General features: G+C 48.1%; 1 protein-coding gene across 1 annotated transcript in view; it reads right to left on the bottom strand.

The window, feature by feature from the left end:
* MRPS25 (mitochondrial ribosomal protein S25) overlaps nt 1-2,170 on the bottom strand; it is a 64,864-nt gene extending 62,694 nt beyond the window's left edge. The window contains exon 1 of the mRNA XM_069206305.1: nt 1,918-2,170. Within this exon, the coding sequence (XP_069062406.1) occupies nt 1,918-2,051 (134 nt within the window). The 5' untranslated portion in view covers nt 2,052-2,170. The remainder of the gene's footprint in view (nt 1-1,917) is intronic.
* Between the last annotated feature and the right edge of the window lie 13,922 nt (nt 2,171-16,092).

The following is a 16,092-nucleotide window of genomic DNA, read 5'->3' as shown; positions in this document are numbered from 1 at the left end:
TATCCTCCATTCTCACTCGGACTCATCCCAAATCCCTTCGACCACTTCCATCTCCTAAATATCTCTGCCTAAGCTCATCCCTCCACCCCCACATCTAACTCACCAAACCTCACTCTACCTCTGTGACCTCCCACTCAACCCTACTAAATTCTCCTGCATTCATCTCACCCTGCTACTATGCTCTCCCTAACCCTTCCACATCCTCTTTCCCCTCCGCCCCCCTTTTATTCATCTCAAGCCTTTGGATTGAGCAAATGAAGGATAAACTCCCAATTAACACTTCTGGATTTCTTTCCTCCTCCACCCCTCCAGTCAATCTAACTAACAAACTCTCATATCCGCAACTCAAATTAACTCATAATAATACTAAAACTGTACTCCTTATTAAATTATACTAATCCATCACTAATTCTTGTTGGGTACCGGAGTAGCGTGCTACTCATCGAAAAGCGCTTCGACGCCTCGTCAGGGGTAGTAAGCGCTATATAAATACGATTACAATTACAATTTCCTTTCTAGGACACACAATGGCAACACAGCCACATAACTTGCCCCAATGTTAACCCAAAAAACAACCTATCGGCTTTGCCAATGCTTATTGATTGGTTCATTCCTTGTGGAATACCCTCCATATTGAATTTCCACTTACAACCAATTTACTCGGGTTTCATGATAAACTGAAAACAGTAAAGCACTGGTCACAAAAATGCAAGGCAGCTATTACGGAAAAACTCTTGTTGGTCACAGTGCACTTTAGATATGGTTAAGAACATGAACTACCACAAGTGTTAGCCAGCAGGTGATGAGCCTTGTGTTATGTCCTCGATCACTCTTCCTTCACACTTGTGGCAGCAGCTTCACGCGCCACCCTTGCTAGGTTTTCCTAATTTGTTTCTAAGCGTTCTTATTGGTGACAATGATCCGGTCTCATTTGCCTTCACCAAGAACAGAAGTGTACCTCGCCCTCTCAATTGATGTAAACACACTACAAATCAGGGCCTCCACCTCACTTCTTGAATTCCATAAAAAGCTGAAGACCTGGCTCTTCGACTATTTACACGTGGTTGACCCAGTCACCACTCCCGCAGTGCTTTAAATGGGCCGGTACTGAGTACCGGCACTTTTTTATTTTGAGAGGGAGAGTACCTGCACTTCTCAAGAAAAACGTAATACTTTTAATTAGAGAGTACGGCACTTCTCTGAAACAAGCAGGTACTCTGCTACAGAGTACCTGCACTTCTACTTTTCCATTTCAAGCACTGATCCAGCTCCTGGGTACCCTACCAGGTGATAAGCCACGCTTTACAAATCCAGCTTATATAACATAACATTAGAATGGCATTTCGCTGCTCAAGCCCATCAACTTTTTTGATAATAGTGAACTGGCATTTTAATGATCTGAATGCCTCTCTAGGTCCTCTGTCCCTTGTTCAGTGATAGTTCACTGAATTTCTGTTCTCAAGGCACAGGCTTACCTGACCCAACCTTAGTAACGAAGGTAAACTTACGTCGGGTAGACTTTCAGTTAAAAGTTTGCTTTGCAGTATAAAAGGTTGAACTGGGTTCCTCGTACCTTACTCTCAAACCTCTGAGATCTGCATCCGGGTATCAGCCCAAAGTACTACATTACCAAAAAACATCTGAAAGTGCTACTTTTACACAGTTCAAGATTTCAAACTCTGAAACTATTTATCAAATCAAATTCGAACTGCCAATAGGAAAACTCTTAGGGGGTACCTCATTCCAAAACCCACCCGTTCCTGTTAAATAATGGTGCATAGCGCCCAGGTACAATTTCACAGGAAACGCTGCACAGCCAGATGCAGTGGCCCTTTTTTTGCCCCGGCTCCAGCACCCCCCGCCCCTCCTTGTTGGTGCAATAGTCTTACCACGCCCCCGTCCTCACGCTGGTCTTACCTGGCCCCCTCCGCAGGCTCCCCGTGCGTGTTGTAATTGACGGTCATGACCTTCACCGAGCTCTTGAAGACTATCTTGCCCTCCTGCAGGTAGGCTAAGGTGCGGCGGATCGGGAAGCGCCCCTTCATCGGCATCTTGGAGGGAACCGGGCGGCAGAACCGGAGAAGTGAAAACAAACCGGTACTCGCATCTGCTGGAGGTAGAAGCCGCACGCGGTCGCGGAGAGTCCTGGGAAGTGTAGTCCGAACCCACCGGGCAGTGACCCGGAAGTAGTTTAAAATACTACGTGCCTACATTCCATTTCAACGCAGAGAGTGAACGAGGACAACAGGGAGGGAAGTAAGAGCTTCACGCTTCTGGATTAGAAACCAGTGAAATGAAATCCACAGCATTTCTCAAGCAGTATGTTTTCGAGTTGAGCACAAAAAAAATTCTCCTTCTCCTTTTTTTAATCTATATTTAAAACCTAATTTTTCAAAACTGAGAGTTACTTTGTAGTTTAGGTTTTATTTTATGTTTTTTTAAATCATCCAGACCCCAATTTAATGTACAATACAGCCACAATGTAAAATAGAAAGTCAGTCCAGAAGTCACCTATCAAGCAGTTTAACTGGCCATAAATAATGAATTAGAAATGGCGTGCATGTCCAATGTGTCTAAGAGCCCCTTTCCAGAGCTGTATTTATTTGGAATCTCAGAAAGTGCAACACGCCATCATTAAAACCATTGAAGGTCGCCTTTGAAGTCGGTTGAGTATCTGAGAACTACATCCGAAATTAGGGTTGTCAAGAGCCAATCAATGTGTAGTGTAGGCCTGATATACTAAAGGATTTTGCGATCGCAAACCCTGCGATTCACAAAATCAGTGTTTGCAAGCACAAAATTCGATTTTGTTATGTACAAAAACAATTTTACGACTCGGCAAACTTTTTTTTTTGACTCGGAAAATGGCTTTAATTCAGAAGGCTTGTAAAATGAGTGTTCCCTCCTAACTCTGTTTCGATGTGCAATGTATCAATGGTTTGCAACCATCATTCTATGTCAGGACCGGAGGCGAGGATTATGCAGATCTTTCTTCACTTTTTATTTAACAGCAAGTTCAAAGTTCATTAAGAAAAACAATAAGAACTACAACTCCCATGAGACTGTTCCCATAGCAACCAATGTCCAATCAGCCGTCATTCCCACTAAGTGTATATATGTTCCTGTCTGCGTCATTCTGCCTCTTTCTTTACTGCTGTCAGTGAAGTGGCCCCTTACTGCCTCTGAGTGCTTGTGTTTTTTTTCTACAATTTGAGTTAATCGGATTGTTTGTTGCACGTTCGCTTTTGAATTGCTGTGTTCTATTGTTTCACTTGTCGCTAAGGACGCGTACCGCGAGCGCAGCAGGCTTTCTTCGCCCGAGCGCACTTTCCACACGCGGTGACACGTCAGGCCCGCTAGAGGGTGCTTTCTCGCACCGCTGCCAAAAATCAGCACATTTTTCGAGCGCTCGATTCACGTTGCGCTCGGCGCTCCGATTTACTGCGCAATAGTTTTTTTTTTAGCCTAGGCTCTTGTTCACCCCTCCAACCCCCACTATTACACCATGTTTTTTGCGGTTGACTTACACCCGTAGCGGTAGGACTGGTAACGGCTCCTATAAGCAACGCGACCCTGTGGGTGCCTTTTTCAAGCTTTGACTTGACAATATCTTGCCGTTTAGTAACAGAAGTGTTGGGGGGCTACCCTTATTATTTTTAGGGTGTTCTTCTGTCCAACTTTTCCCCTGGGTCCCATGATGCAGTCCACGCTGGACCATGACTCTTACCTCAACATGTCCCCAGGTGAAGGGCCTTCTCATCGCGTTCTACCTCCGGGGGTAGATGTGTTGCTTACCCAGGCGATTGCCCAGGCTCCAGCCCCTATTAAGGAGAGCGTGGCGCAGCATGCTGAGCAGGTGTCCAAAGGGACGGGCATGTTGGAGGGGGGACGGGGGCTGAGTTTAGGACTTTCGAAATACCAGCTCCCAGGAAATCACGCAAGCGTGACGCGGGGCACCTTGAAGATGTTGGGCATCTCGCCAATGTCTTCGGTAAGAGTGTCACAGGCATAAGTGCATACCCTTCCGGGAGGGTTCTCTACCCGGAGTAACTGATGAAAAGCTTCACCACATACTGGGCCCTGACGCAGGGTCACCAAAATGCATCACGGAGGACTCGGATGGGGATTCCTCCTCTGTCGAGGATTATGACTCCGGTCGTCCCTGGCGCCCTGGGGTCTCTCTGCCTCACCCACAGGAGCAGGATGACTCCGGCTCCGATATGTTTGAACCTGAGGGGATCTATCACCCTCGTTCATCGGAATGGCGGCCGGAGCAGAAGGTAGCCGAGAACATGGCTAGTAAAATTCGTCAGCCTCTCAACAAGGAGGTACGGGCTCGCCTGAAGGCAGAATGCCCGCGCCCTACCTTGCCTGATAGAGTAGCGGCTACTCCGGATATAGATCCGAAGATGTGTACCCTCTTTGCGAAGTACACCAAGAACTCTAAGAAGGGTATTGAGCGGTCCTGGCGGGCGTCCCAAGACAAACTCCTTGAGGTGTTAGGTCCCCTGACACAGATCATTCAACTTGCTGAACGTGTAAAACAATCTAACACCCCCCTACCGACGGACTTCATAGCCGGGTGGGCCCAGAGGGCAGTTTGTCTCCTGGGCAATGCTAATTGCGCCATTTCGGCCGAGAGGCGCCGGTCTTTGCTTATTAAGATAGACCCCAAATTGGGGGAGCTGTCTCCCTCGGAGGCAGGGGTGGTCGCCCAGGGTAATTTATTCAGCAATACGTTTGTCAAGGAGTTGGGCAAATTCGTCGCCATCTTTTCTGCGCTGGACAAAGCGCAGTCTTCTATGAAGACGATCTTCCCGGTCAAGGTTTTTGGAGGGGCTGGACGAGGCAGGGGTCGCTCCTCCGGCCGCCCGTATCAACAAGGCCCGCCTCCTACAGAAACAATGGATGGCAAGACGGTAGCCAAGGAGTCTTCTTCCCTAATAGAGGCAGAGGGAAAAGCAGAGCGAGCAGGATCGCCCGGGGAGGAGCCTACGCTCCAGGAGGCCCTCCTGGTAAGGATTACCCCTTTGTAGGAAGTTGTCTCTGTATATACTATTTCAAAGTAAGAAATAGTGTGCACAGAGTCCAAGGGTTCCCCTTAGAGGTAAGATAGTGTCAAAATTAGATCATTCTAATGCTCTATTTTGTACTATTGTGGTCGAGCAGTAGGCTTATCAGAGGGTAGTGTTAAGCATTTGTTGTACACACACAGGCAATAAATGAGGAACACACACTCAAAGACTAACTCCAGGCCAATAGGTTTTTATATAGAAAAATATATTTTCTTAGTTTATTTTTAGAACCACAAATTCAAGATTTGAAGTAAATACATAAAATGCAAGGTACTCTACACAGGTAAGTTAGGAACTTTGAATTAAAGCAATATCATATACAGTCTTTGTTAAAATGGCAATAAGCTATTTTAAAAGTGGACACAGCGCAAAAATCAACAGTTCCTGGGGGAGGTAAGCAATGGTTAGATTGTGCGGTAAGTAAAACACTTGCAAGTCTCCGTTCCTGGGCATAGGCAGCCCACCGTTGGGGGTTCAAGGCAACCCCAAAGTTACCACACCAGTAGCTCAGGGCCGGTCAGGTTCAGAGGTCAAAGAGGTACCCAAAACACATAGGTGACTATGGAGAACAGGGGTGCTCCGGTTCCAGTCTGTCATCAGGTAAGTACCCGCGTCCTTGGGGGGCAGACCAGGGGAGTTTTGTAGAGCACTGGGGGAGACACAAGTAGGCACACAAAACACACCCTCAGCGGCACAGAGGTGGCCGGGTGCGGTGTGCAAAGCAGGCGTCGGAGTTTAGATAGGAAACAATGAAGGGACCCGGGGGTCACGCTAGCAGTGCAGGCAGGCACGGGGGGCTTCTCGGGACAGCCACCACCTGCGCTAGGCAGAGGGTCACCTGGGGGTCACTCCTGCACTGAGGTTCGGTTCCTTCAGGTCCTGGGGGCTGCGGGTGCAGTGCGTGGTACAGGCGTCGGGTCCATTGTTACAGGCAGTCGCGGTCAGAGAGAGCCTCTGGATTCTCTCTGCAGGCGTCGCTGTGGAGGTCCAGTGGGGTCATCTCGGGCCACTCACGGGGCCGCAGTCGCCAGGGAGTCCTTCCTGTGGTGTTTGTTCTCTGCATCTCGAGCGGAGTGTGAAGTCTCACGCTTCCGGCGGGAAGAGTGAGTTCTTTGGAAGTTGCTTCTTTGTTGCAAAGATGTAGCTGTTGTTGAGCAGAGCCGCTGCTCACAGGAGTTTCTTGGTCCTGGGGGTCAGGGCAGACCTCTGAGGCTTCGGAGGTCGCTGGTCCCTGTTGGATGCATCACTGGTTGCAGGTTTTCGACTCTGGAGACAAGCCGGTAGGGCTGGGGCCAAAGCAGTTGTCATCGTCTGTCGTCTCTGCAGGTTTATAGGTCAGCAGTCCTTCTTTGTAGTTCAGGTTGCAGGAATCTGATTTCTTGGGTGCCCCTAATTACTAGATTTAGGAGTGTGTTTAGGTCTGGGAGGGCAGTAGCCAATGGCTACTGTCCTGGAGGGTGGCTACACCCTCTTTGTGCCTCCTCCCTGTGGGGAGGGAGCACATCCTTAATCCTATTGGGGGAATCCTCAAAAACGTAGATGGAGGATTTCTAAAGGCAGGGGTCACCTCTGCTCAGGGCACCTTAGGGGCTGTCCTGAGTGGTGGGTGACTCCTCCTTGTTTTTCTAATTATCTCCTCCAGCCTTTCCGCCAAAAGTGGGTGCAGTGGCCGGAGGGGCGGGCATCTCCACTAGCTGGGATGCCCTGGGGCGCTGTAACAAAGGGGGTGAGTCTTTGAGGCTCACCGCCAGGTGTTACAGTTCCTGCAGGGGGAGGTGTGATGCACCTCCACTCAGTGCAGGTATTGTTCCTGGCCACAGAGTGACAAAGGCACTCTCCCCATGTGGCCAGCAACTCGTCTGGTTTTGGCAGGCTGGCAGAAACTGGTCAGCCCCACACTAGAAGTCGGATTGGTATTCGGGGGCATTTCTAAGATGCCCTCTGGGTGCATGTTACAATAAATTGCACACTGGCATGCATTTATTGTGCTGAGAAGTTTGATACAAAACTTCCTAGATTTCAGTGTAGCCATTATGGAACGGTGGAGTTCGTGTTTGACAAACTCCCAGACCATATACTCTTATGGCTACCCTGCACTTACAGTGTCTAAGGTTTTGCTTAGACATTGTAGGGGCATAGTGCTCATGCACATATGCCCTGACCTGTGGTATAGTGCACCCTGCCTTAGGGCTGTAAGGCCTGCTGGAGGGGTGACTTACCCATGCCACAGGCAGTGTGAGGTTGGCATGGCACTCTGAGGGTCATTTTCTCCCCACCAGCACACACAAGCTGTGAGGCAGTGTGCATGTGCTGAGTGATGGGTCCCCAGGGTGGCATAAGACATGCTGCAGCCCTTAGAGACCTTCCCTGGCATCAGGGCCCTTGGTACCAGGGGTCCCAGTTACAAGGGACTTATCTGAGTGCCAGGTCTGTGCCAATTGTGGAAGCAAAGGTACAGTTTAGGGAAAGAACACTGGTGCTGGGGCCTGGTTAGCAGGATCCCAGCATACTTTCAATCAAAACTTAGCATCAGCAAAGGCAAAAAGTTAGGGGGTAACCATGCCAAGGAGGCATTTCCTTACACCCTTCTTCCCCTCAAAAATGTGGAGGGAGGTTACACTTTTTCAGGCACAATTGGGCGCACATAACCTCCGATGCCTGGGTGTTGCAGATGGTGACTGTGTTTCACATCAAATTTTGGTGAACTCCGATCCAGGAGAGTCTTCCGAAACCCTTAGTTTTTTCGGCAGCGGATTCCACTCTTGTAGACTCAGAGGTTCAAGAACTTCTTTGGAAAGGTGCCATACGCAAGTCTGTCCTCCATCCCAGGGGGTTTGTGAGCAATCTTTTCCTTGTAGACAAGAAGGACAAGGGCTTTTGCTCGGTCATCAATCTCCGATCATCAACGAGTGGGTCATCTACATACACTTCAAAATGGAGGGTATTCACATGCTTAGGGATCTCCTGTTAACGGGGGAATTGGATGGTCCGTCTGGACCCCAAAGACGCTTACCTGACGATTCCAATTTTTTCTCCTTATCGCAGGTTCCTGCAATTTCTGTGGAGGGATCAGGTGTTCGAGTTTACCTCTCTCCCTTTCGGACTGTCGTCAGCACCGTGGTGTTTTACCAAACTACTCAAACCAGTGGTGGAATTCCTTCGCTCTCGAGGGATCAGCCTCATCATGTACCTGGAGGATCTCCTTCTGATGGATCAATCCAGGTCCCAACTTATATCCAATGCGAGCACGACTATTGTACTCCTACAGGATTTGGGGTTTGTGATCAACCAACGGAAATCGGAGCTTCTGCCCTCGCAGTTGATGATTTTTATGAGGTTTCTCGTACATTCCCAATCTGCATCCCTCAGTCTCCCGAGCCTAAAGATTTCCAAGATAGAGAAGGAATTAAGGAAGGTTCTAAGACGCGACAGGATCTCACTAAGGCAATTAGCCAGAGTGGTGGGACTGCTCTCCTCATCGATTCAGGCCATTTTTCCAGGCCCCCTTCACTACAGGGCTCTCCAGCGCCTGAAGGTCCATCACCTGAACGTGGTTTAACGTATTCCAAACTCTTCGCTCTTTCCTAGGAGGCGAGAACTGAGCTGCAATGGTGGCTAGACCACATGGAGGCATGGAATGGCAGGGCCATTTTCGGAGCCTCTCCAGACCTTGTTATAGAGTCAGACGCCAGTCGCCGGGATGGGGAGCCCTGTAGGAGGCTGGCCTGGTTTGTAGTGGGTACCTTGGGTACTTACACCTTATACCAGGTCCAGTTATCTCTTATTAGTGAAATGTAGTAGTGTTCTAGCAGCTTAGGCTGATAGAGGTAGCTATAGCAGAGCAGCTTAGGCTGAACTAGGAGACATGCAAAGCTCCTGCAATACCACTTATAGTTACACAGTACTTATACACAAGTAAAGACAATACTCAATGTTACCAAAAATAAAGGTATTTATTTGGGTGACACAGTACCAAAAATATCTTAGAGACAATACTCCTTCTGGAGGTAAGTATTATACACAGTATATACACTAGACACCAAAATTAGACAAGTAAACAGTCATAGAACAATGCAAACAGTAGGAAATCCTATAGGATGCCATGGGAGAAAATAGGTCTGGGGGCAACACAAACTATATACTAAGAAAGTGGAAGGCGAATCACAAATTCCCCCCTAGACAAGTGTAGTTTGTGCAGAATCGCTGGGAGAGTAAGAATACAGTAAAGGTAAGTAAATTACCCCACCCCAGAGCCCTGAAAAGCAGGAGTAAAGTACTGCAAGTTTCCTTAGGACACGCTACACCTTGTTTTGGGGATTTTGCAGCAGCCAACCAAGTCTGCAAAGAACAACTGCTGGATTATTGGACCTGAAGACCTGCAAAGGAAGGGGACCAAGTCCAGAAGTCGAAAGAAGTTCTACGAAGGGCAGGAGCCCCTGCCAACCCAGAAGAGGGTGCAAAAGAAGAGTCCGCAGTTAGTCGAAGACTGCAGAAATACACCCTAGGAAGATGCCAGCAGGTTTTTGCATGATGCAAAAGATGTCCCACGGTGTGAAGATCGTTGTAGATGAGATTTTGTGTTGGAAGGCGACAACAAGCCATGGCTACGACAAAAGTGAATTTTGCTTAAAAATGGCGCTGGATGAACCAAGGAGGGACCTGGCAGCCTCAACTCTGTGTGAAGAGGAATAGGGGGCTCTCAGCACTTTAGAGATTCCTCAGGATACCAACCACCACCCCCCAGGAGTCGCAGGATTTGGGTTCAAAGGAGGTGCAAAACGCGGTTAATGCAGCACAACAAAAGAAGGTCCCACGCCGCCGGAAAACAACGCAGCAAGTTGTGCGTCGCAGGATGGTGTGCTGGGGACCTGGGCCAGGCTGTGCATGAAGGAATTTCTCAAAGAGTGCACAGAGGCCTCAGGAGGCAAAGAAGATGCAGTACACAGGGCTACCAACGCTCTCGGGGAAGGCAAGGTCTTACCTCCTCCAAATTGCGTCAGCAGGACCTCAGGACAGTTTATGTCGATGACATCCACCCTGTGTGTCCTTAGGAGCACGTTCGTCGCTGTGAGAGGAGTCCCAGGGTACCGGTCGTCGCCTTGGAAGGTGCCTACTTGGATCAGGGGAGTGACTCTGTCACTCCACAGGAGATTTCTTCGGTCCTTCTGGTGCAGGATTAAGAGGGAGTCCCCAGAGCATGCACACCGTAGAAACTGTCTCTTGTAGACACTTTGTAGCAGTAACAGCGTTTCTTGGAGCAGGCTGTGGTCGATCCGAGGTCAGAAGAGTCTGAAGTTGTTGCAGAGGATTCCTGAAGGAAACTTGCAAGCAGAATCTGAAGAGAAGCCACAGGAGAGACCCTAAATAGCCCTGAGAGGGGGATTGGCTACCTTATCAGGTAAGGACCTATCAGGAGGGGTCTCTGACGTCACCTGCTGGCACTGGCCACTCAGAGCCCTCCAAAGTGCACCCACACCTTGCAAAGCAAGATGGCTGAAGTCTGGGACACACTGGAGGAGCTCTGGACACCACCCCTGGGGTGGTGATGGACAGGGGAGTGGTCACTCCCCTTTCCTTTGTCCAGTTTCCCACCAGAGCAGGGGAGAAGGGGTCCCTGAACCGGTGTAGACTGGTTTATGCAAGAAGGGCACCATCTGTGCCCTTCAAAGCTTTCCCAGAGGCTGGGGGAGGCTACCCCCAGCCTGTAACACCTATTTCTAAAGGGAGAGGGTGTAACACCCTTCTTTCAGAGGAAATGCTTTGTTCTGCCTTACTGGGACTGGGCTGCCCAGACCCCAGGAGGACAGAACCCTGTATGTGAGGGGGCAGCAGCTGTAGCTGCAGTGCAAGCCTCAGAGAGCTGGTTTGGCAGTACTGGGGGTCCATGGTGGAGGACCCAGGATGCATGGAATTAGCTCCCCAATACCAGATTTGGAATGGGGGGACAATTCCATGATCTTAGACATGTTACATGGCCATATCCGGAGTTACCATTGTAAAGCTACATATATGTATTGACCTATATGTAGTGCACGCATGTATTGGCGTCCCCGCACTCACAAAGTCCGGGGAAATGGCCCTGAACTATGTGGGGGCGCCTTTGCTAGTGCAAGGGTGCCCTCACACTTAGTAACTTTGCACCTAACCTTCAGCAAGTGAAGGTTAGACATATAGGTGACTTATAAGTTACTTAAGTGCAGTGAAAATGGCTGTGAAATAACGTGTGCGTTATTTCACGCAGGCTGCAATAGCAGTCCTGTGTAAGGGTTTGTCTGAGCTCCCTATGGGTGACAAAAGAAATGCTGCAGCCCATATGGAGCTCCTGGAACCCCAATGCCCTGGGTACCTAGGTACCGTATAGTAGTGAGTTATAAGGGGGGTCTAGTATGCCAATTGAAATTGGTAAATTAAGTCACTGGCCTACAGTGACAAATTTAAAAGCAGAGAGAGCATAAGCACTGAGGTTCTGGTTAGCAGAGCCTCAGTGACACAGTTAGGCACTACACAGGCATACACATTAGGCCATAAATTATGAGCACTGGGGTCCTGACCAGCAGGATCCCAGTGAGACAGGCAAAAACATACTGACATACATGTGAAAAATGGGGGTAACATGCCAAGGAAGATGGTACTTTCCTACAAGCCCAATGCGGGGAACGTCTCGTTCGGGGGACGTTGAACCCCTCGGGAGCTCAGTATGCACATCAACTGTCTGGAACTCCTTGCGGGTCCCTTTGCGATCAGGTCCCTGACTCTGGACAGGATCTCCTGTGTCGTTCTTCGGATGGACAACGTGTCGGCAGTGCAATATATAAATCGCCTGAGGGGCACATGCTCGAAAGCCCTGGCGGAGTTGGCGAAGGATTTTTGCCACTTCCTGCCTTCAACATCAGATTTCTGTCACAGTGGAGTATCTTCCCGGTTCCCAGAACACTCTGGCGGACTGGAATTCCAGATTTCTGTCGGACTCCAGCAATTGGCAGCTGGACCAGGTAGTTTTTCAGGCTAGCATTGGACGTTGGGGTCCATGTTCAGTGGATTTCTTTGCATCCAGATGGAACACCCAACTACCGACGTATTTCAGCTGGCGCCCGGATCCGTGGGCAGCGGCGGTGGACGCGTTCTTGCAGGACTGAGGATCGCATCAGGGGTATGCATTTCCTCCGTTCCTTCTGATCCAGAGAGTATCAGCCCAGGTACATAGTCAGGAAGTGACGGCGGTTCTAATAAGCCCTCTGTGGAGGTCCCAGGCGTAGTTCTCGTCACTTCTGGAGATCTCGTGTGATTTTCCGATCTGCCTTCCGGATTCTCCCGCAATTCTCCGGGACCCTGCGGGACGCTTCCATCCCCTGGTCCTTCAAGGCCACCTATCTCTGGTGGCTTGGAAGATTTCCGGACTCAGTGGCAGGACTGCCGGCTTTCACAGGATGCTAAGAAATTCATTGCACAGGCACGGGCTCTAGGAACAGGTAAGCGGTACAGGTCCGCATGGAATAGATGGGCTCGCTGGTGTGTGGACAGACATACCGATCCCTTGGGGGCCCAAATTACGGATATCCTGAATTTTCTTGCGGAGCTGGCAGAGTCTTGCTTGACTTATTGTTCCGTAAATTCCCTTAGATCGGTGATCTCGACGGGCCATCCCTCTCTAGATAATCGCCCCATCGGGGAGCACCCTTGGGTATGCAAACTACTTAAAGGTGTCAGACTCTCCAAACCTCCGGAACCCTGGTATTCGGAGTTATGGGATGTCAATCTTGTTCTTCGACTATTATCCTCATGGCAGGACAGTCAATATCTTTCAAGGAAGGAGAGCTGTCAGCTAAGATGGCTGTGTTATTGTGTCTTATATCGTGCAAAAGGGTGTCGGATGTTAGGGCCCTGGATGTTTTGGATAGAGTGTTCTCCCCAGAAGGGGTAACTTTCACTGTTTCCAGGAGGACTAAATGTAATATCAGGTCGGTATCCTATCTCGCTTTTCCTCATGCTCCTAAATTATGTGTGGTAAGATGCTTAAAGGTTTATGAGGAGGTGACAGCTGAACTTAGATCTCCTGGAGAACGTCAATTGTTGATTTCGTTGAAGAAACCTTTTAAAGCAGTTTCCTCCCCTTCGATAGCCAGGTGGATTAGATGGATCTTGGCAGAAGCAAGTATCAACGTTCGAGTTTTTGGGGCTCATTCCACTCGGGTGCCATGGCCTTCAAGGCCATCCAGGTGAGTGGCAGGTTGGAAGACATTATGAATGCAGCGGATTGGTCTATTTAGTTCTATTTTAAACCTATACACGAAGCAGCCTCTTTAGTGGTAAGTAAGCTTTAAACTTGCATAATCCTTGCCTCTGGTCCTGACACAGAATGTAATAGAATTTAAACTTTCCTTCACGCTAGCTAGGAAATTTCTCATTCTGGTCGCAAACAATTTTACAATTAACAACACCTCAAAGGAGGTGATAACTGAGTCGCAACGGGGAATGTGCTTGAACCCCACTTCTCCTTAGGACCCAGCTGGCAGACTCCAGGGGAATAGCTAGTGGTCCAGGGGAATTCTGCCTGTGCCCCATAATGTTTTTCAAAAATGTTTCTTTTTTATTTTGAAAGGCACCACCAGTTCCTTTAAGGAATAAAGTAATACAAACTTTTCAGTTTAGAAATGCAAATACAGGATTGGTGGTCTGCACTGCCTTGCAGGCCAGTATCCTTGTGTTTGTAACCAATTGCAGGGGGTTGTAAAAGCGGCGACCTGCTTAATTAATATGGTTCAGGCAAGTTGTTCTATGACCCTTCTGGCAATGATGATTTTGCAAATTGAATCGATAGCACATAGACTGGTACACAAAATTAGATACTGATTGTAAAAAGTCAATGCATAATTTGGACCTCTTTTTGTGACCAGTACATTAGTACTTAGTGGTCTCTATTTGGTATGTTTTAATTCACTAGCTCTATAAACTGTGTGTGTTCAACAGACCAACAGCTTTGACCCCTTCGCTGCCAGGGCTTTTCCCCTCCTGTGCCGAGCCTTTTTTTGGCTATTTGGGGCAGTTCGCGCTTAGGCCCTCATAACTTTTTCACCACATAGGCTACCCATGCCAAATTTGCGTCTTTTTTTCCCAACATCCTAGGGATTCTAGAGGTCCCCAGACTTTGTAGGTTCCCCTGAAGGGAGACCAAGAAATTAGCCAAACTACAGCAATTTTATATTTTTTTTAAATGGGAAAAAAGGGATGCAGAAGAAGGCTTGTGTTTTTTTCCCCTGAAAATGGCATCAACAAAGGGTTTGCGGTGGTAAAATCACAATCTTCGCAGCTTTCAGGAACAGGCAGGCTTGAATGAGAAAAACCCTTTTTTCAACACAATTTTGACATTTTACTGGGACATACCCCATTTTTACTACTTTTTGTGCTTTCAGCCTCCTTCCAGTTAGTGACCGAATTGGGTGAGAAACCAATGCTGGATCCCAGAAAGCTAAACATTTCTGAAAAGTAAACAAAATTCTGAATGCAGCAAGGGGCCATTTGTGTAGATCCTACAAGTGTTTCCTACAGAAAATAACAACTGAAATAAAAGAATATTGAAATTGAGGTGAAAAAAACAGCCATTTTTCTCCACGTTTTACTCTGTATTTTTTAAAGCAATATATCATTACGTCAGCTGGACTCTTCTGGTTGCGGGATATATAGGGCTTGTAGGTTCATCAAGAATCTAAAGTACCCAGAGCCAATAAATGAGCTGCACCTTGCAATGGGTTTTCATTCTATACAGGGTATACAGAAATTAATTTGCTGAAATATAAAAAGTGAAAAATGGGTATCAAGAAAACCTTTGTATTTCCAAAATGGCCACAAGATAAGGTGTTGAGAAGCAGTGGTTATTTGCACATCTCTCAATTACGGGGTGCCCATACTAGCACGTGAATTACAGGGCATTTCTCCAATAGACGTCTTTTTTACACACTGTCTTACATTTGGAAGAGAAAAAAATGTAGAGAAAGACAAGGGGCAATAACACTTGTTTTGCTATTCTGTGTTCCCCCAAGTCTCCCGATAAAGATGGTACCTCACTTGCGTGGGTAGGCTTAGCGCCCGCGACAGGAAGTGCCCCAAAACACAACGTGGACACATCACATTTTCACCAAGAAAACAGAGCTGTTTTTTGCAAAGTGCCTAGCTGTGGATTTTGGCCTCTAGCTCAGCCGACACCTAGGGAAACCTAGCAAACCTGCGCATTTTTTAAAACTAGACACCTAGAGGAATCCAAGATGGGGTGACTTGTGGGGCTTTGACCAGGTTCTGTTACCCAGAATCCTCTGCAAACATCAAAATTTGGCCAAAAAACACTTTTTCCTCTCATTTTGGTGACTGAAAGTTCTGGAATCAGAGAGGAGCCGCATACTTCCTTCCACCCAGCGTTCCCCCAAGTCTCCCGATAAAAATGGTACCTCACTTGTGTGGATAGGCCCAGTGCCCACGACAGGAAATGCCCCAAAACACTATCTGGACACATCAAAATGATCAAATACAAATCTACCTGTTTTTGCGGGGGCAGCTCCGTTTGTGGTCCTGGCCTCAGCAACCATCTAGGGAAACCTACCAAACCCAGACATTTCTGAAAACTAGACACCCTAGGGAGTCCAGGGAGGTGTGACTTGCGTGGATCCCTTTTCTTACCCAGAATACTCAGCAAACCTCAAATTTAGCTAAAAATTCACATTTTTCTCACATTTCTGTGTGGGATCACCGCATCGGGACAAATTTCATACCACCCAATGTTCCCCTGAGTCTCTCGGTAAAAATGATACCTTATTTGTGTAGGTGGGCCAAGTGCTTGTGAAAGGGAAGAGCCAAAAACATGTCGAAATTGAGGGGGAACCAAAGCAGGCCCAAAAGGGCAGCTTGAAAAAAAACATTTTTAGGCTGACAAGTGCAGCAGAATTTTTATCGGTATAGATGAGACAATGTTGGGTGGTAGGAATTTTGTGGATTCCTGCAGATTCCGGAAGGTTCCATCACAAAAACG

This window comes from Pleurodeles waltl, chromosome 9 (assembly GCF_031143425.1).
Source record: "Pleurodeles waltl isolate 20211129_DDA chromosome 9, aPleWal1.hap1.20221129, whole genome shotgun sequence".
NCBI classification, from domain to species: Eukaryota; Metazoa; Chordata; class Amphibia; order Caudata; family Salamandridae; genus Pleurodeles; species Pleurodeles waltl.
This window is presented reverse-complemented; position numbering and strand designations above follow the sequence as displayed.